Genomic DNA, 16752 nt, shown 5'->3' on the forward strand with positions numbered 1-16752 from the left:
AAACCCCTCTTTCCTTTGCAATTTCCATCTGAACAAATTAAACTAGTCATCAACAACAAAATTAGAAACAGTAGTTTACCCACCATGACACTTCAAAAGTCAGAATCTCCCATCAACAGGGCAGAATCTTCATCCAAATTAACTTCCTTTGCTTCGATCATACCAAAGACAAGCCCTGTACGCATTCACACATATATATTTCATTCATTATTCTAAACTCAAAATCATGATCATAGGTTCATAATTCCATTTATTAAATACTCTCTTTCCCTTTAAACTCATACATAACAAACCCATCAACATGGTAGTTATGTTTCCGTTTTTCAGTAACTTTAACTTTTTCATCTTCTTCTTCTCCTTCCTTTTTCTTTGGCGCCCTTGCTTTCCCACGAGAATCATACCAGAATCCGTAACCGTCATAACAACCCAAACTCGCAACGCCACGTGGCACGACTTCTCCAGGTTCCTCCACGCCGAGAGAGGCAGCCACGTCACCGGCATGGCGGAGCTCAAAAGCTACTTCCACCGCTTCGGCTACCTCACCCTGCCGGAAACGCCGTCAAATTTCACAGACACCTTCGACACTCAGCTCGAGTCCGCTCTTCTCAGTTACCAAAAACGCCTCAGCTTGCCGATCACCGGAAAACTCGACAAGGACACCATCTCCGCCATCGTCGCTCCGCGGTGCGGCGTCTCCGACGCTGCCGCGGCGCACGGTCTGCACACCACCGGCCACTACGCTTACTTCGACGGCAAGCCGCGGTGGCTTCGCGGCACTCCGATGACTCTCACGTACGCTTTCTCACCTTACAACATGATTAACAGGCTGAGCGTGAAGGAAATCCGAACGGTGTTTGAGCGCGCGTTCGCGCGGTGGGCGTCGGTGATTCCGGTGAGTTTCCAGGAGGTGGAGAAATTCGAATCGGCGGATATTCGGATCGGGTTTTACTCCGGCGACCACGGCGACGGAGAACCGTTTGACGGCGTGTTGGGGGTTTTAGGCCACGCGTTCTCCCCGCCGAACGGGAGGTTTCATCTGGATGCAGCGGAAGCGTGGTCCGTTGATTTCGATCATGATAAATCAAAGGTGGCCGTTGATTTGGAATCGGTGGCGACGCACGAGATAGGTCACGTGCTTGGTTTGGGTCATTCATCGGTAAAGGAAGCGGTGATGTACCCGAGTTTAAGCCCAAGAGGGAAGAAGGTTGACCTTAGAATTGATGACGTGGAAGGGGTTCAGGCCCTTTATGGCTCCAATCCCAACTTTAGTTTTAGTTCTTTTTTGCAGTCTGAAAATTCATACAATCATGCTGTTGGGTTGGAAACTAGTTTCTCTAAATGGACACTCTTTTGGGCCATTGCTTTCTTGCTATTACTTTTACACCCTTGATTTTATTTTTCAAACCCTTTCTATTTTTCATTCTTTAGTCCACAATTGTATGTAAAAATTATTTAAAAAGAAAAGAAAGGATAGAAAGTAAAGTTCAATCACATGGCCATATGGGCAAAGCCCTGTGGATTCATAGTTTATAATGTGATATTTTAGATATTTCTCCTTTTTTGTAACAAAAGATTTTCCTTTGTCTTTAATCTGTCAATTATTTGATCGAAAGGATATACAACTTTTAAGCAGAGAAAGGTACATGCACTTTTAGTTGGGATTGAGTCACTTGTTGGATAAATTAAAGACATGCGAAAAATGGAGGAATGAAGGGACACCCATGAAAAGATACGAACCTATTTCACTCGTGTTGATGGTATAAGGTTCCTAAAGTATATGCCTTAACCCGAATGGTGGGCGGAACTAAGGTATCTCAATTTTTTTGTGTCAAACTAAGGTATCTCGTTTTATTGAAGATATGCGTACCTATTATGTGGGCATATCAACATTAACCAAGATTTCTACCCATAGTTTTGTTTCAGGGTTGGGAGAAACGAAATTGTTTCATTCTCTGTGACTCTATCCAAACGGGGTGGTCCAATGTTGCTTGATGAGGGATAATTCGGCATCATCAGTCGTTTGTTGTGATAATTTATCAATTGAATACAGAATATTCTAGAATGTTACTTGCCAAGGCTCTCTTAACTCTTATTCTATTTGTGACATAGTTGGAAACACAATATAACTTAAAATGTAAAAATACAAATTCAACCGCTGAAAAATATTTCCCTTACCTTTAGTAGCAATGTAGCATGACAGTATTAGTAAAAGGGAGAAAAACCTTAAAGTAATTGGTGGAAGGAAACAACAATGTATTCAACGTGATCACCGTCAAAGCCGACATAATCTCATGAAAGAATCAGTTGTAATGCCAACCAATTCCCCCTGCAATGGAAGAGGAAGAAACCTTACAACTGCGGCAAAAGCAGAATTCAAAAAGGCACAAAAAAAGAGCGAAAATATAAGGGTTATTACCGGAGAAGATAATGATTGATAAGAACTTAGCCTCACAACAAAATCTGAAGAAGATATAGGGTAAAATCAGAATGGCGATCCCATAACGGTAAAAAAATACAAGTGCATAAAACACCAATTCAATTCTAACCCCCAAAAATGTGAGCATGAGCGTCAGTTTAGATGAATCAAAGTCCCTCAAATTTGGTCTCTCGAGCGCAAAACTGCAAGTAAATTAAAAATGGAAGACAAGATGAGACCCTAAATCGCTAAATCACATAAATAAGGTCAATTGAGATGAACAAATGAAAGACAGAAAGAAGAGCAATCAAAGAGTTGCAGAGAAAGAGGAGATGGTAGCTCCTCATTCTGGTTTGATCAGGTGATCCTCATATCAGGTTCTTCTTATTGGTTATGAGAATTGGACTTGGATATGGTCATACTCTATTAATTGACCTTGTTTGTTCACATGTCCTGATCTAATTTTCTGCTTATATAAATTTTTTCATAGTAATCCTTGATTGACATGACAGTAATTGCTCATGCTTCAAACTTTCTCAATGAGAAATGAATACATTATAATATCATAAGAAATTGCAGTCAAGTATAATAAACTTCAATTTGTTAACAAATTACAAAGGATTTCCCTCCAAGTGATAATTTACATATGTGATATCCTGTACATTACTTCTTCGTTCCTATATAATCGTTCCTATATAACTAACACTTTAAGATTGTTGCAGAAGCATTAAGAAATAACAATTAATGTTCTTGTTTTATCAAAAATTATTATCTAACTTCCTATTATACATTTTATCTCTCTTATTAATTCTAACTTTTTCCAAAAAGGGTACAACTGATAAAATATAATTAATGCTCTCTTAAAATTGTAAAAGTGTCAAATAAATAGGAACAAAATAAAGATAAAAATAGTATCAATTATATATATAGGAATAGATGGAGGGAGTAATAATTTCCCAAATACAATACAGTTTTTCTATAACACTGCACAATTATTGTTACCACAATTACCAACAAAAGAATACCCGTTGAAGTAACAATAATAATAGAAAGAAGTGTATGTTATGAATAGAAAAATCAGATGCACATGAAGCATAATAAAGGTAATTGGGATTTCCAGCAATCACTGTAGGCTGTGCTGAACCTCGTGATGAAGGTGGATTGTAGAACTTCAAAGGCGGTGGGGGAGAAGCCATTGAAGATTGTGATGGAGGGGTTGGTGGAGGATATGAGACTGGAAGCACCGGTGGCGGTAGTCCTAATAATGGTGGAGAATATGTTGTTAGAAGTGGAGGAGGCGGTGGATATGATGTTAACAGATAGGTGATTTAAATTACATTCATATCATTTAATAATAAAATGGAAAAATGGCCTACCGCGGTGGGAGGTGAGCGACGGCGACTAGAAACTTGAGCAGTGATTTCCAGCCATGCTACTTCCCTTCTTGGCAAAATGACCCTGTAACAGCCTTCAAAAAATCAATAGCCTTCCATCGCTCCAATCAACATCAGAGGGTCAGCAATTGCATTGAAACCGCACCAGGATCAGCCATCCAAACATACCAGATCGTGCAAATATGAACAGGCAGGAATCATGTCCATATTTCCATCAACCAGCGAGCAACTAGGGGAATTACACAGCGGACCTGATGCAGAGAATCGGTTCAGCAATCCAGCAAACAAATACATAGCACAAAGAATTTGTAAAAAATGGGAATGTACCAACCAAGAAAATCAACGGTAAATAAAATACAACAGTTGATTAAGTTCATGGATGGAGATCAATATAGGGAACAAGTATAACCCATTTTGCACATGGAAAAGCAAAAAGGGGCTAAGTAATTGTCCCATAGAATATGAAATTTCAGGGTAATGTAGTGAAGGGAAAAAGGGTTATACTTACGGCAAATCATCTTGTCTTGGTTGTACTTGCGAGCAAGAGCCAATGAAGGTTCAATGATACCACCACGAAGCCTGAGGACAAGATGAAGGGTTGATTCCTTCTGGATGTTGTAATCCGCTAGAGTTCGCCCATCTTCAAGCCGCTTCCCGGCGAAGATCAACCGATGCTGATCTGGTGGAATTCCTGCAATTTATTCATTCAATCGCAGATTCAGTAAGAGCAAATCGATAATGAATCAATCAATGGAAGAACCCAGATCTGTGGAGCTATCAATGTTGGGTTTTTCGAAAGTGATAGATTAAAATTGATCTAAATCTTACACAAAACATACAAATGAATAACATTAAACTCTTGTTGTTCTTTCAAAACAAAACAAAAAAAGACATTAAACTCTGGTTGTTGGAGTTCCAGATACTCACAGTGGTTCTCATCTTTGTTTCCACTTCTGTTATGGTGAACCAATCTTAGCCCCTGCCAAACTTTCCAGCCACCAATGTCGTTATCCCATTCCAAGCCGCCATCTCAGACACCTTGTAGTACGAACTCCACCGCTCCTCCCCAGAAGCCCAGTCGTCGTCGTAATCTCCAGTCAGGGTCGCCACCACGGCTAACGTCGCCATCCACTCCACCCACCGCGTGATTTCACCTTGCTCCTGCTCCCCAAAGTCGCGCAGTTATTGCTCGATCTACCTCCCTCACTGCCGCAAATCGCACCAGCAGCAGCTAGGACTGTTCATGGTTCGGTTCTTTGCTTGAACCGAACCGAACCGAACCTGAACCAAAATTTTGGTTCGAGAGAACCGAACCGAACCGATATAGTATGGTTCGAACCGAACCGAACCGGTTACAAATTTTGGTTAACCAGTTCGGTAAAATATGCATATTTATAGATGGTTCGAACCGAACCGAACCGATATACTATGGTTCGAACCGAACCGAACCTGAATTGGTAGTTGATATTTTGGTTCGGTTACCGAACCGGTTTTTCAATTTAGGTTCGAGTTCGGTTCGGTTCTTAAAGGTTCGGTTCTTAAACGGTTCGGTTTTCGGTTCGGTTCTTGGTTAGCTTCGGTTCTCAGAGAACCATGAACAGTCCTAGCAGCAGCCAACGGGGCACAACCGCAAACTCCACCGCCTTGACCTCGCCGCGAACGAGATACTGGCTGGCGGCGCTCAAGGGGCTCTGTGTCGCGACAATGGGAGAAGGTTGGTTGAGCTCATTATTGGCCACATGTTTGAAGGTGAGGAGCGGTGAGAGCAATGGAGGCTGATTGGGTAGAGGCGAAAATGAGATTTGGTGCGATGGCGGGAGGGAGCGGTGGTGCAAAACTAGGGTTGGAAGGTATAAGACATGGACAACCTAGTAATTTCGCGCAGAAATTTGATGGAGGACGGGTACATACACCACCTGATTAGGTGGTGTCCATTAAACGCACCCGAAATTAACGGTTGTGATTGAATGAGAAGAACTATTTAATATTTTTACCAAAATAATCATAGTTAAATTTTAAGTATAGCACAATAAAATGTTGAAGTACTAAATTACCCTCCAGGTTGTTAAAACTTCTCGTTTATATATATTATTATAGGTAGATAGATAGATAGATTTTTTTTTTTGTAACAAGAGGAAATAAAAGAAAGCAACAACTAAGAAACTACGTCCTCACAAAGCAGAGGAACCACAGCTGAGGGTGGGATCAAAATATTTTGTTGTTTAATATAAAGTATATAAAATCAAAATAAGATAATCAACCATCTTCGTACTATGAATATAACAAATATTATAATATTTCATAATTGTTTCCAATAAAACTACCTAATTTATAGATATTTAAATAAAATCAGGTAACCATTAATTGTGGACTGATTTGCCAAATAATAACTTTCATCATGAGAGTATGATACTATGATTATTAAAAAAACACATTTTCATTAAAAATTTACCATGTCTGAATATATTTTCCCCTTCTTAAATATTGATGTTGTTTATAATATTCCACCGTAAGTAATTTTTTTTTATTGAAATGCCGTATGTAACTGAGAATTTATAAATAGACTTTTGAAATTTTGAGAAATAGGGACAACCATACATAACATATTGAATTTTTTCAGTTCTCTCAGTTCCTCTCGCACCCACTATCGCTATCACCATGAGACAAATGACTCCTTTTTTTTTATTTATTATCTTGTCTACAATATTCGCAGTGGCAGCTTATTCCAAGGCGGTAAATAATTAATTAATATTCGGTGTATTCATTTCAGACAGCAAAAAGTTTAGATTCTATTATTTTAAAAAATAATCATATTTCTTCAAAAATTCAGTTATTTTTTCAACTGGAAAATATTTTACACAGAGAGATGTAGGGGAATAGTATTTAAAATCAGGAACCTTTGGACTTTTGACTTTCATAGTATATGAGTATCATAGAAAAATCCATGTTATTTTTTAAGCTTGAAAATACTTTGCAAAGAGAGATGTAGGGGAATAGTATTTTAAAATCTCAGGAACTTTGGACTTTTGACTTTCTATGTGTCTGATTATTTCTTATTTGGTATGGTATGGTATGTTTCATACGAGATGACATAGCATTTTAATAGAAATCATGTGACCAACTGAAAATCAAAGATTTACCTCTTGTAACAATAGGGTATAGAGCTAAAATTCTAAACATGCGTTGAAATTTTTAAAATAGTCTTGTTAGAAATAATAATATAACATTATTGATGTTTCTCTTACCTATACATTATTTTTTGAGATAATTAATTATTGGCATGATATTATAGCATAATGATCAAACGGTCTAGAGTTTGCTCCTGTATGTTTTAAATAATAATTTAAAATATTTCATGTGATCCTTACTCAACAATTATTTTTATAATTGGTTTTTGACAAATTTGCAGCATCCTTTAAAAACACCAGTAACTAGAGATGATGGTATCACATGCAAGTTCTCCATTGATCCAATAGCTGTTCTATTGGGGTATCTTTCTGTAGCTTTTCATGTTGCATCCACTGTGGCAGGATTTCTTATTCTTTTTTGGACTAACAAGAAAAAGTCTGATCTACCACAAGTTTTGTGTGACAACTTAGTTCCCCTGGCATTAATGCTATTGTGAGAATTGCTTCCTTATTCTTTCTTTTCCCAATTCTATGATTGATTTTTCAAGCTTTGATTTTTCAAGCATCTATGTTTCATTTTTCTTTTCCTTGTTCATAGAGATAAAATATCGATGTTGACTACTGTAAGTCAATAAATAATAAATATCTCGTAAGATATTATGTTAATTTATCTCTAACAACTACCTAAAAATTTCAGGTTTTCGATTGCTATGGTTGCAATGTTGTTATCGTCAACAATAATTGCACAGGTTCACCTCTGTCATACTGCTGAAACTCTTCAACACCTTCAAGATTGTGTATTTTTGGGCTTTCCTTATGTATTCTGTTGGGTGTGTGTCCTAACACTTGCTGACTATGATGTAAATGGTGCTGATACAACCATATAGAAATAATGGGTTCCCACTAGGGTGCACAATTTATTTTTTGGTCCACCGGTGGTCCATTGTTAATTACCGTTAGATCTTGGAATCTAGAAATATTCTTTAGATGAATGGTTAGGATCAAAAGGATGATAAAAGGGTGAAAATGTAATATTCTTTCTTTTATTAATTAAAGGATAAAACAAAAATATAATTTCTGAGATTTCCTAACCAAAACAAAAATAAATCCTGGGTGGCTGAGGGTAGCACTTTTGAGGTCTCGTCGGAGAAGACGGTGGTGCGCGGCGGCGCTGTCGCCGAAGGTGAAAGGGGGTCTTGTTCCTCTCGAGGCCAGGAACACGATCGTGGCGTCCATTTCTCCAAAATCTCAGCCATGTGTTCAGAAGAGCCAGTTGCTGGCTCGCCAGAAATCGCTTCCGGCGGCGGCTCACGGCGGAGGGCGGCAGAACGGAAAATTTGTAGAGGGGTTTCGTTGCGGATGATGAGGGGAGTACGATGGTGGTGTTGGTTCCTCCAAATGATGAGTGGTTCGCCGGAGATCAGGAGGAGATGGTAGCAGTGGTTAGGGTTTCGTTTTCCCTGTCCCTTGCGTTGGTGGCGTCGCTCATGGTCCCGGGCGTGGGTGATGGTAGCTATGACTGCCATGCTTGCCAGAGAAAGGAGGAGAGGCAACAGTGGTGATGACTCGTGAGGAAGAAGATGATGGTGGTTGTGTTTCCATGGTGGTGCGCGCGTGGGAGGAGAAGGAAGAGCCAAGGTGGTGGTGGCTGACTTCGTTGATTGAAGAAGAAGAAGAAGTAGACATGGTGAGGTGATGAGTGATGAGTTGCATGAGGTAAAAAGAGAAGAAGAAGATGCTGTGGGGGGAGAAAGAGTGAAATCTTTGAGGGTTGGATCTGATCTGGTGAAGAAGATCCAGATCTGAAATGTTTAGGATTTAACTTTTTTTTTAATATTTTTCTATGGTAAATTACTTAAAACACCCATGGTCCATGGGTGGACCAAAAAATAAATTGTGCACCCTAGTGGGAACTGAAATAATGGAACTGCCTAGGATGTGTTGCTAAAAGAAACACCACAGCAGAGTTATGTTATCCACCATATGTATTTTAATAGTATGTTAGCGCGTGACACAAGTATATATTCAATACTTGTTAACTATTAAGAAGAAAGTTATGCGGTAACTAAGTGAGTTGGTGTAGTGGTTCAACACTTCATTTTTTAAGCAAGTGGTTGGGGGTTTGAATCTCAACTCTTGCAAATAGAAAAAACTCATTGGCTCTCATTGGCCAGCCCCCTACTGCTTAGTACGTTAACCGTGGGGTGAGAGATTAATCTCACGGCTGTCGGCTGTGGGGATACCTTGGTCAAGAAAAAAAAACCATGTTATTGAAAAAAAAAAGTCATGAAATCAAAAAAGTCATGATATTAATGTTTTTTTATTAATATATAACGAACACATAAGACATAGGGCCAAATGAGTTTTTTACGCCGAACCGGAGGGACTCTGATAACTCAAACAACTATATATAGTTCCACTTAAAGAGAGACATACGAACAACAAACCAACTAAGATTTGAGATTGTTGTTCAGATGTATAATCTCTTTTGACCTTATTAGTGTGTTTGTTGATTTCCTCCCCGCACAAATGTAATTACACATAACACATTTCATTTTTCTCACAATAATTTCACAAGAGACGAAACTTAATGGGGATAAGTTAGGGGCGGATCCAGACCTTATATATCAGTGTGGCTAAACATAAAAGAAATTATAGACTAAAATATTTTAAAAATATTTTTTTGGACAAATCAAACAATTTATATAAATGATAATGGCACAAGCCCACTACAGAGATACTTTTACAAAGAAAATACAAGAACAGAAACAAATGGAACAACGACAAAAGAGAAAACAAGAGACTAAAAGCATTGCCTACGGTAACAACAACATAAAGAAACTAGGAAGCTAGAAAACTAGACTAAAAGGTGCACAAAATAAATCTGTGAAAAACAAAATAAGCTCCTGGCTAAAATCAGAAACAGTAGCACGAATCCGCTGAGGTAAAACAGCCCTCAAGATCTTGTTGCAGCAGTTCAAATATCAGCCGAAATTATGCAACAACCACAACCCTTCAACGCAGAGAATTATATCTACCATTCCTGCCATAGATTAGTATACAACCCAACAGAACCACACATAGCACTCACACAGCTAAACTTTCAAAACAAACCCTAAAAAAAAAACTGGTGTGGCTTTAGCCTTAGAGTGGGTCCACCCCTAGGATAGGTAGAAGACATGACTCCCCCAAACTTATAGGAAAAAACTTATATAATAGTCTCATAATTATTTTATTCAAGTTACACTAGTATTTTTTATCTACGGTTTGTATGGTGAAGTGAAGTCTATTATTGTATTCAAGAGATCCATCAATACTTTTAATTATAAAAAACTACTCCTTACATCTCATATTGTAAGTCATTTTCAACTAATTCTCTAGAATTGAGAAAAATTAGTTAAAATTAGTTGGTATTAATATATTTATATTAATATTTTCTAATATGTGACAAATTTTAGGGACAAGCTTCCATATGCCATTTTTCTGAAGAGGCATGGTTGCCTCCCCTTTCCTAGCCATTGATTTATAATATTTTAATTGAATGGTCCGGATCAGTTGAGAAAAATAATTATGGCTTGATCCTATGCACTATTCAAAATATATCTCTGGTCCTATTACATTTTTATATTCACGTAAATGACTGCAAAGTTTATCCAATCCAGTATAGACCCTATGAGTTTTGATATCTTAAAATTAGTCCTAACTATATATACACAAAACCATGGATTAAATTCATTTTATGCATCCAAAATCTGAAGGATCCATTGCTCTTCTCTCTTCTCCAAACTTACTTTCTCCTTCTCCTACAAGTAACAATGGATTAAAGCAAATGAGGATGGAGAGTGATGGATCCAAAAGTGGTGATTGTGCATTGATGAGTTGTGGATCTAAAACTGGGGTTGTCCATGTCAAAAAATATGTTTATGGTTTGGTGATAACAATCTCATAGATAAGTATAGTGAAAGAATAGAAAAATAATTGCATAAAACTATTCTCACTTCCTGGGTTCCATAAGTAGTAACTAACGAGGAAAAATAATTTTATGCTGTTGTTTGTTCAATGTTTGGTGAGAATTTGTGCAAAATCTGTGTCTCCTTGATGTTACTCGTCAAGTCACGGTCCCAACAAGTCATACTAGAGCTTTGATGGTGACTCGAGGTGGCCGGAATCATCATTTTCGAAAATAACCCATTTTTAAAAGTTCCCGAAATGAAAATCTGAGGTCATAGATGGATTCAGAAGGATGAGACGAGTCCGGAACAAGTTCCAGAATCTCAAACGGATCCCGGACGAAGCCACACTCTCCCGCACTTGTCAGCGAGGTGGCCGGAGAGTGAGCCCACTCTCGGCCACGCGCCCCACTCGCGCTAGAGGAAGAAGGAGAGTGGCGGCCACTCTCGGCTGTGAGCCACACGCGCCTGATGACGTCAGAGACACTGACGTGGCTTGTTCCCTTACTGACATGTGGCATAATGTGTTTTTTGGAAATTTTGGGTCATTTTTATCCGTTTTGGGTCTAAGAGGAGTCGATTCTAAGGTTTTCGACCATTCCGGCAACAATGGTGTGGTTCGTTTCTTGAAAATATTTCCAGATTTTCAAATAGGACCAGATATTGGCCTTTGAATAAACTTAAGTAATGTGTTTTTTGGAAATTTTGGGTCATTTTTATCCGTTTTGGGTCCAAGAGGAGTCGATTCTAAGGTTTTCGACCATTCCAGACGCAACGGTGGTATTCGTTTCATGAAAATCTTTCCAAATTTGCGGATATGATTAGATCAATTCTAATATTTAAATGAATACGAGTGAATTGATGGATAATGACACTTTTAACCTAATGTTAGTTATTCTAAAGTCTACGTTAAACTAGGATTATCCATTTTAATGACCTCTTAAATTAATGTTAGTTATTCCATTAACCCTTTTAAACGAATGTTAGTTATACTATTATCTCGATTAGACTAGGGTTAGTTATTCTAATGACCCTCCTAACTGAAGCTTAGTTATACGATAGTCTCAGTTAAACTAGAGTTTGTTATTCTATAGTCTCACTTAAACTAGAGCTTGTTATTCTATAGTCTCAGTTAAACTAGAGCTTAAATCAGGGTTATCTATTAGAGTGGTTCTCTTAACTTAAGATTAGTCAACCAAAGTTAACGCAAAAAAAGAGAGTCAAAGTATGAAAAAAAGGGTCATCAGCCAAACAAAATACCAACATAATGGGCTAATGCAAAAAAGTCCAGATATGCGTTTTTGGCACAAAAAAAGGAGGTGTTAGCAGCAAAAAAAACTAGCCCAAAAAAAACAATCAAATCCTTATAGAAAATTGAAGGGCCATCAGCCAAACTAAAAAAAACCAACATAATGGGCTAATGCAAAAAGGCCCATATATGTGTTTTTGGCACCAAAAAAGGAGGGGCCAGCAGATGAAAAAAAAAACTAGCCCATTTTCTTTTTTCTTCTGATTTCATTTATGAGCTTTTTCTAAGGATTTTTCAATATCAAAAACATACTTTTGAGACTTTAATTCACAGTTTTTGAAATTAATAAAATCTCACTTTGATTGATTAATCTGAGTTAAAATAAATGATTAACTAACTGTTTGTTGTTATTATAAATACTCTTAATTATGTTGATAATCATAATAAGGAGGAGGGATGAAAAAATGAACTAAAGAAGGTGGAGAGGAATCTTATCCTTCTCGACCACTTTAAGCATTAACTTCATGATGATTAAACTCTTTGATTTGGACCCTCGAGAGTTACGACACACCTTAGAGAACCCCATGATGAAAAGGAAACTATAGAACATTTACACTTGAACCTTGAACTAGGGTTAGTTATTTAATAGTCCTGATTAAACTATGATTATATGTTCTACTAACTTTAATAACCTAAGGTTAGTTATTCAATAGTCCCTAGCTAGGGTTAGTTATTCTAGTTACACTCTTAACTTAAGGTTAGTTGTTTTAATAGTTCCGATTAAACTAGGGTATATATTCTAATGACCATCTTGGTAGGACAGGCCACAATTATAGCATTTGTAAAGAATATTCGATCAGGATGAACCATATGGATGATCAAGATGAACCATGTCGATGATCAGGATGAACATGATGGATGATTGTGATCATAATGATGGATGTCATGATGGGTGGTCAATATGATCATGATAGATGATTAGGATGAACCCGATGGATAGCTAGGATGAAACTCATGGAGGATCAAAATTGTCACGATGGATGGTCAAAATGAAATTGATGTTAGATTATATTTAGATAAAAAGGTCAAGAGTGACATGTCAGAAAGTCGACCATGTTGAACCAACACATCGTTAGCTAATCTCGATCTTAAGTTCCTAATATTAGCTAGTTCAAGCAAGACTATTGACATGTCAAAACAACATAACTAGGCATATAAAGCTTTTAAGTTTGTAAGATTAGATATTTCTGTTAAGATCAACTTGTCGAAACAACCTCATAAAGCTTTCAAGGTTGATAAGTTACAAAGATTAGCCAACTTGACGTGTTCATACAATATAAAATTTAATTGGATGTATGTGTAAAGTGTAAACAAAGTTTACACCGTCGTTGCATACACATTTAATCATTCAAGTAAATAGCTGATTTTATTCTACTAATAATTAAATAGAGATTAATTTTCATGCACTGACAGTGTAAATAAGTTTACACATGTTCAATCATATCTCAATTTTTTTGGCTCATAATTAATTTTAAATTTAATAATATTTAAAATAGGAAATAGAAGGTTGTGATTGAATGATTGTGTAAAATTTTTTATACTGTCAGTGCATAAAAATTAACATCAACAAAATAACCTGATTTTAATTTTTGGCGCTCAAAATTAAAATTTTCCCGCTCATATTTTGATTTTTTTTAGATTAAAACACTAATTTTAGTCAATTAATTTTATGTGTCAGCTCCTCCTTTTTTGGCTTATTTTAATCTTTCTGCTCCTTTTAAAGTTCCCGCCCTTCCTTCTTTTAGTTTCCCTCTCTTATTCATCAATCAAAGTATTCAGGAATTGGAGAAGAAAAAATAAAAAATTATAGAAATCTTATCTCTATTGTACTTGAGATTTCCTATCTCACTAATCTGTCCTTTTCATCTTACTCTCACATTTTCACTATTTCTTTATCTCTACCTCTTCTGCATCTCCTCATCACTTTACAGTCGGATCTTGCCAATCTCTCTCCGGCGTCTCATCGTTCTATCACCGCTCTCGGCGCTGCGCTGGCCTTCTCACCATATTCCATTCTCCTTCTCCTTCTCTCACGACAGCCAACATGGCTCCTCCTTCCTCCACAGAGCCAAGCACCATCGTCGCCTCTTCTGTTCCAAGCGAGCCACACCCACACCACCAGCAAACCGCGAGCTCCTTCCCTTCCATGGCCGTGAAGCCATCACCACTCCCAAGCTCCATCACTTGGTTATTCAGGTAGTGAATAATGACCCTCCACTTGTTCACCTTCGTCGTTTTGCAGTCCTCCGATGTCGTTTTGGGTTTTTTTTTTTTGCAGGATGCAAAAGTTTTCATGGTTGGCACTGGCGGAATTGGCTACGGACTCCTCAAGACTCTAGCCCTATCCTGTTTCTCTGACATAAACACCGTCAGGTTCATTTCTTCTCTTGTTTTTAAGGGTTTTTCAGAATTTGAAATATCGGTTTCTTTGTTAGGGTTTTGAGTAAATTGTGTTTCTGTGTTTTTGTTTTCTTTTCATGGGTATTTACTTTTGTGGGTATCTGTGGAAACCTGCATAATCTTAGCTTTATGGTGTTTGATTGTAAGTCTGAAAGTGTTACCCATGTTGAAATTTTCGAAAACTAAGTCATGGATACAGCAAGGAGATGCCTTTTGTGCTTTGAGAACCTTGTTTTGTGTATTGGAGGAATGCAAAATTGTTTTTTTTTTCTTTAACGGATGAAATATTAGCTTAGCTTGGATAATGACTATTGTTTGTGGCCCGTGGATGTGATCCTTTCAAAATGAGTAGACATGCAGCTTTGACAGAGATTTCCAGACAAATGAATAAAATAGCTTGCTTGACTCAAGGTGATTTTGATGACACGAAAACAGTTATGCTTGCTCATTATGATAAACTCAAAGCAAAGAATGTAGTGAATGTTGGTGGTGCTAGTAATGTGGAAGGAAGTAGTGAAGTGCATGTTAGAAATCCAGAAAATGTCGCAACTAAAGGATCTGGTCTCCATTTGGCAACTCGAATTTCAAATGGTAGACGCCCTCTTCATTGTAGTATATGTAGGGGGCTTGGTCACAATCGTAAGACATGCTCGATGCACACACAACAAGTACCCACGCAGGAGACATTTGATGGAGCTGGGCCTAGTCCATTGCACACTGAAGATGACCATGACATGAATGAACAATGAGGTAATGAATTTGTTAGCCAATTTTTTTTATATTTATTGGTGGTGTTTCCACTATTTCCCTCTGTTGATGGTTGTTGGTGGTCTTTTGAATGTAGAGATCTGAGGATTTGAATATTAGAAGATTTGAAGATTTGTTGAATGTGATGCCTTTAGAGAAGAAGACACATTGTTAGGAGATTGTCTGGATATTAATTTCTTGTAGCATTTATCTTATGTTTCTTGTTTAAGTAGGAATTGGTTACATGAGAAATCATAGTTGTATTGTCATGTTAATTCTATATGATAATCATGGTTGTAGCATTTATCTTATGTAGCATTTATTCACCAAACTCTACCTTAACAAAAACCAAAACTATATGAAAATCTGCCTTGCTAATTCTTGGTAATGATTTTATTTCCCTCAATGGTGTGTTTCATCCTTCTCTGATGCTTGCCTAAGCATGAGAAGGTGCTGTTATTTAATTGTGGACCTTGTCCTGCTGCAATTCCTTCTGTTTTTTGGGTCTGGACGATGCTATTTCATTGTGCTAGGGACTGTATTTTCTGCAGGTTTGAGTGATACTTCAGATCCTTGGTTATGGAAGGAGCTTGGTTATTTTTTTCTACTATCTTGATCTGTTTGTTGTCTTATAGTTGCGACTGGGATCTCTTTTTATTATGCAGAATGATATTTGAGGGCATTTCATTGGGACAGGTGTTGACTTGAGATCATGATGGTCTTCTACTTTCTATTGGACTATATCCAATGTGGTGTTGCTCGTGTTTCCCATAATCTTGGGATGCAGATCATTTACTCTTGAAAGATGTTGCTGTTGTTCTATGCTATTTACTGTTTTTAGGCCTCTCTTATGGTTTTGTGTCTCTGTTTTTATTTGCTTTTGGCTGAAGTTCTTCCTTGTATTTAGCTTTCTGATTTTTTTTTGGATCTAGACTGGTTTCTAACCCCCTACCTTGAGAGGGTTATTCTCTTGGATGCTTTTTAATATATGAAATTATTCTCTTTTTGAAAGAAAAAAAAAATTCTTGGTAATGATTGGTTCTTGGGTGTGCTTGCTGTGTCAGGTTCGTTTAATGTGGGCAATATTGGTTTTGTGGAAGTTTTACAGGGAGCCAGGCAAGAGTTCTCCTATTAATTGGGTGCTATCTTTTTTTATTTGTCTACATCAGTGGTGGTTTGTCAATTTCCTCTCCTATTGCATTGAATTTCTTCAGCATTATGCAGTGATCTTTTGTTGGCAGCATTCTTCTACAACAAAGGGAAATCTGAAGTAGCTTTTTCTTTTAATTAAGCATTTTCTACAACAAAGGGAAATCTGAATTAGCTTTCAAGTTATTATTTGAGCTTTCTCTTGTATTTAAGCATTCTTCTACAGCAAAGGGAAATCTGAAGTAGCTTTCAAATACGG

At 37.4% G+C, this 16752-nt stretch overlaps 2 protein-coding genes, 1 long non-coding RNA gene and 1 other non-coding gene across 4 annotated transcripts; 2 read left to right on the plus strand and 2 right to left on the minus strand.

Moving 5' to 3' along the window:
• Positions 1–1590, plus strand: LOC130741052 (metalloendoproteinase 1-MMP-like). Its single transcript, XM_057593829.1, has one exon. The coding sequence runs from the start codon at positions 302–304 to the stop codon at positions 1388–1390; it is 1089 nt and encodes a 362-aa protein (XP_057449812.1). The 5' UTR covers positions 1–301; the 3' UTR covers positions 1391–1590.
• A 1751-nt stretch (positions 1591–3341) lies between these two features.
• Positions 3342–4930, minus strand: LOC130741054 (uncharacterized). The gene is made up of 4 exons (XR_009020308.1): positions 4738–4930; positions 4319–4501; positions 3793–4061; positions 3342–3674 (listed from the first exon to the last, which is right to left on the minus strand). It is a non-coding gene; the product is annotated as an uncharacterized LOC130741054 (long non-coding RNA).
• Positions 4130–4230, minus strand: LOC130741657 (small nucleolar RNA snoR99). The gene has a single exon (XR_009020543.1). It is a non-coding gene; the product is annotated as a small nucleolar RNA snoR99 (small nucleolar RNA).
• Positions 4931–5578: 648 nt separating the features above from the next.
• On the plus strand, positions 5579–16747 carry LOC130737295 (uncharacterized). Its single transcript, XM_057589047.1, has 6 exons — positions 5579–5713; positions 7220–7390; positions 7636–7687; positions 14008–14393; positions 14476–14570; positions 16409–16747. Exons 1-6 carry the CDS (start codon positions 5579–5581, stop codon positions 16416–16418), a joined length of 849 nt encoding a protein of 282 aa, XP_057445030.1. The 3' UTR covers positions 16419–16747.
• Positions 16748–16752: the final 5 nt, after the last annotated feature.

This window comes from Lotus japonicus, chromosome 2, assembly GCF_012489685.1.
Source record: "Lotus japonicus ecotype B-129 chromosome 2, LjGifu_v1.2".
Taxonomy (NCBI): Eukaryota; Viridiplantae; Streptophyta; class Magnoliopsida; order Fabales; family Fabaceae; genus Lotus; species Lotus japonicus.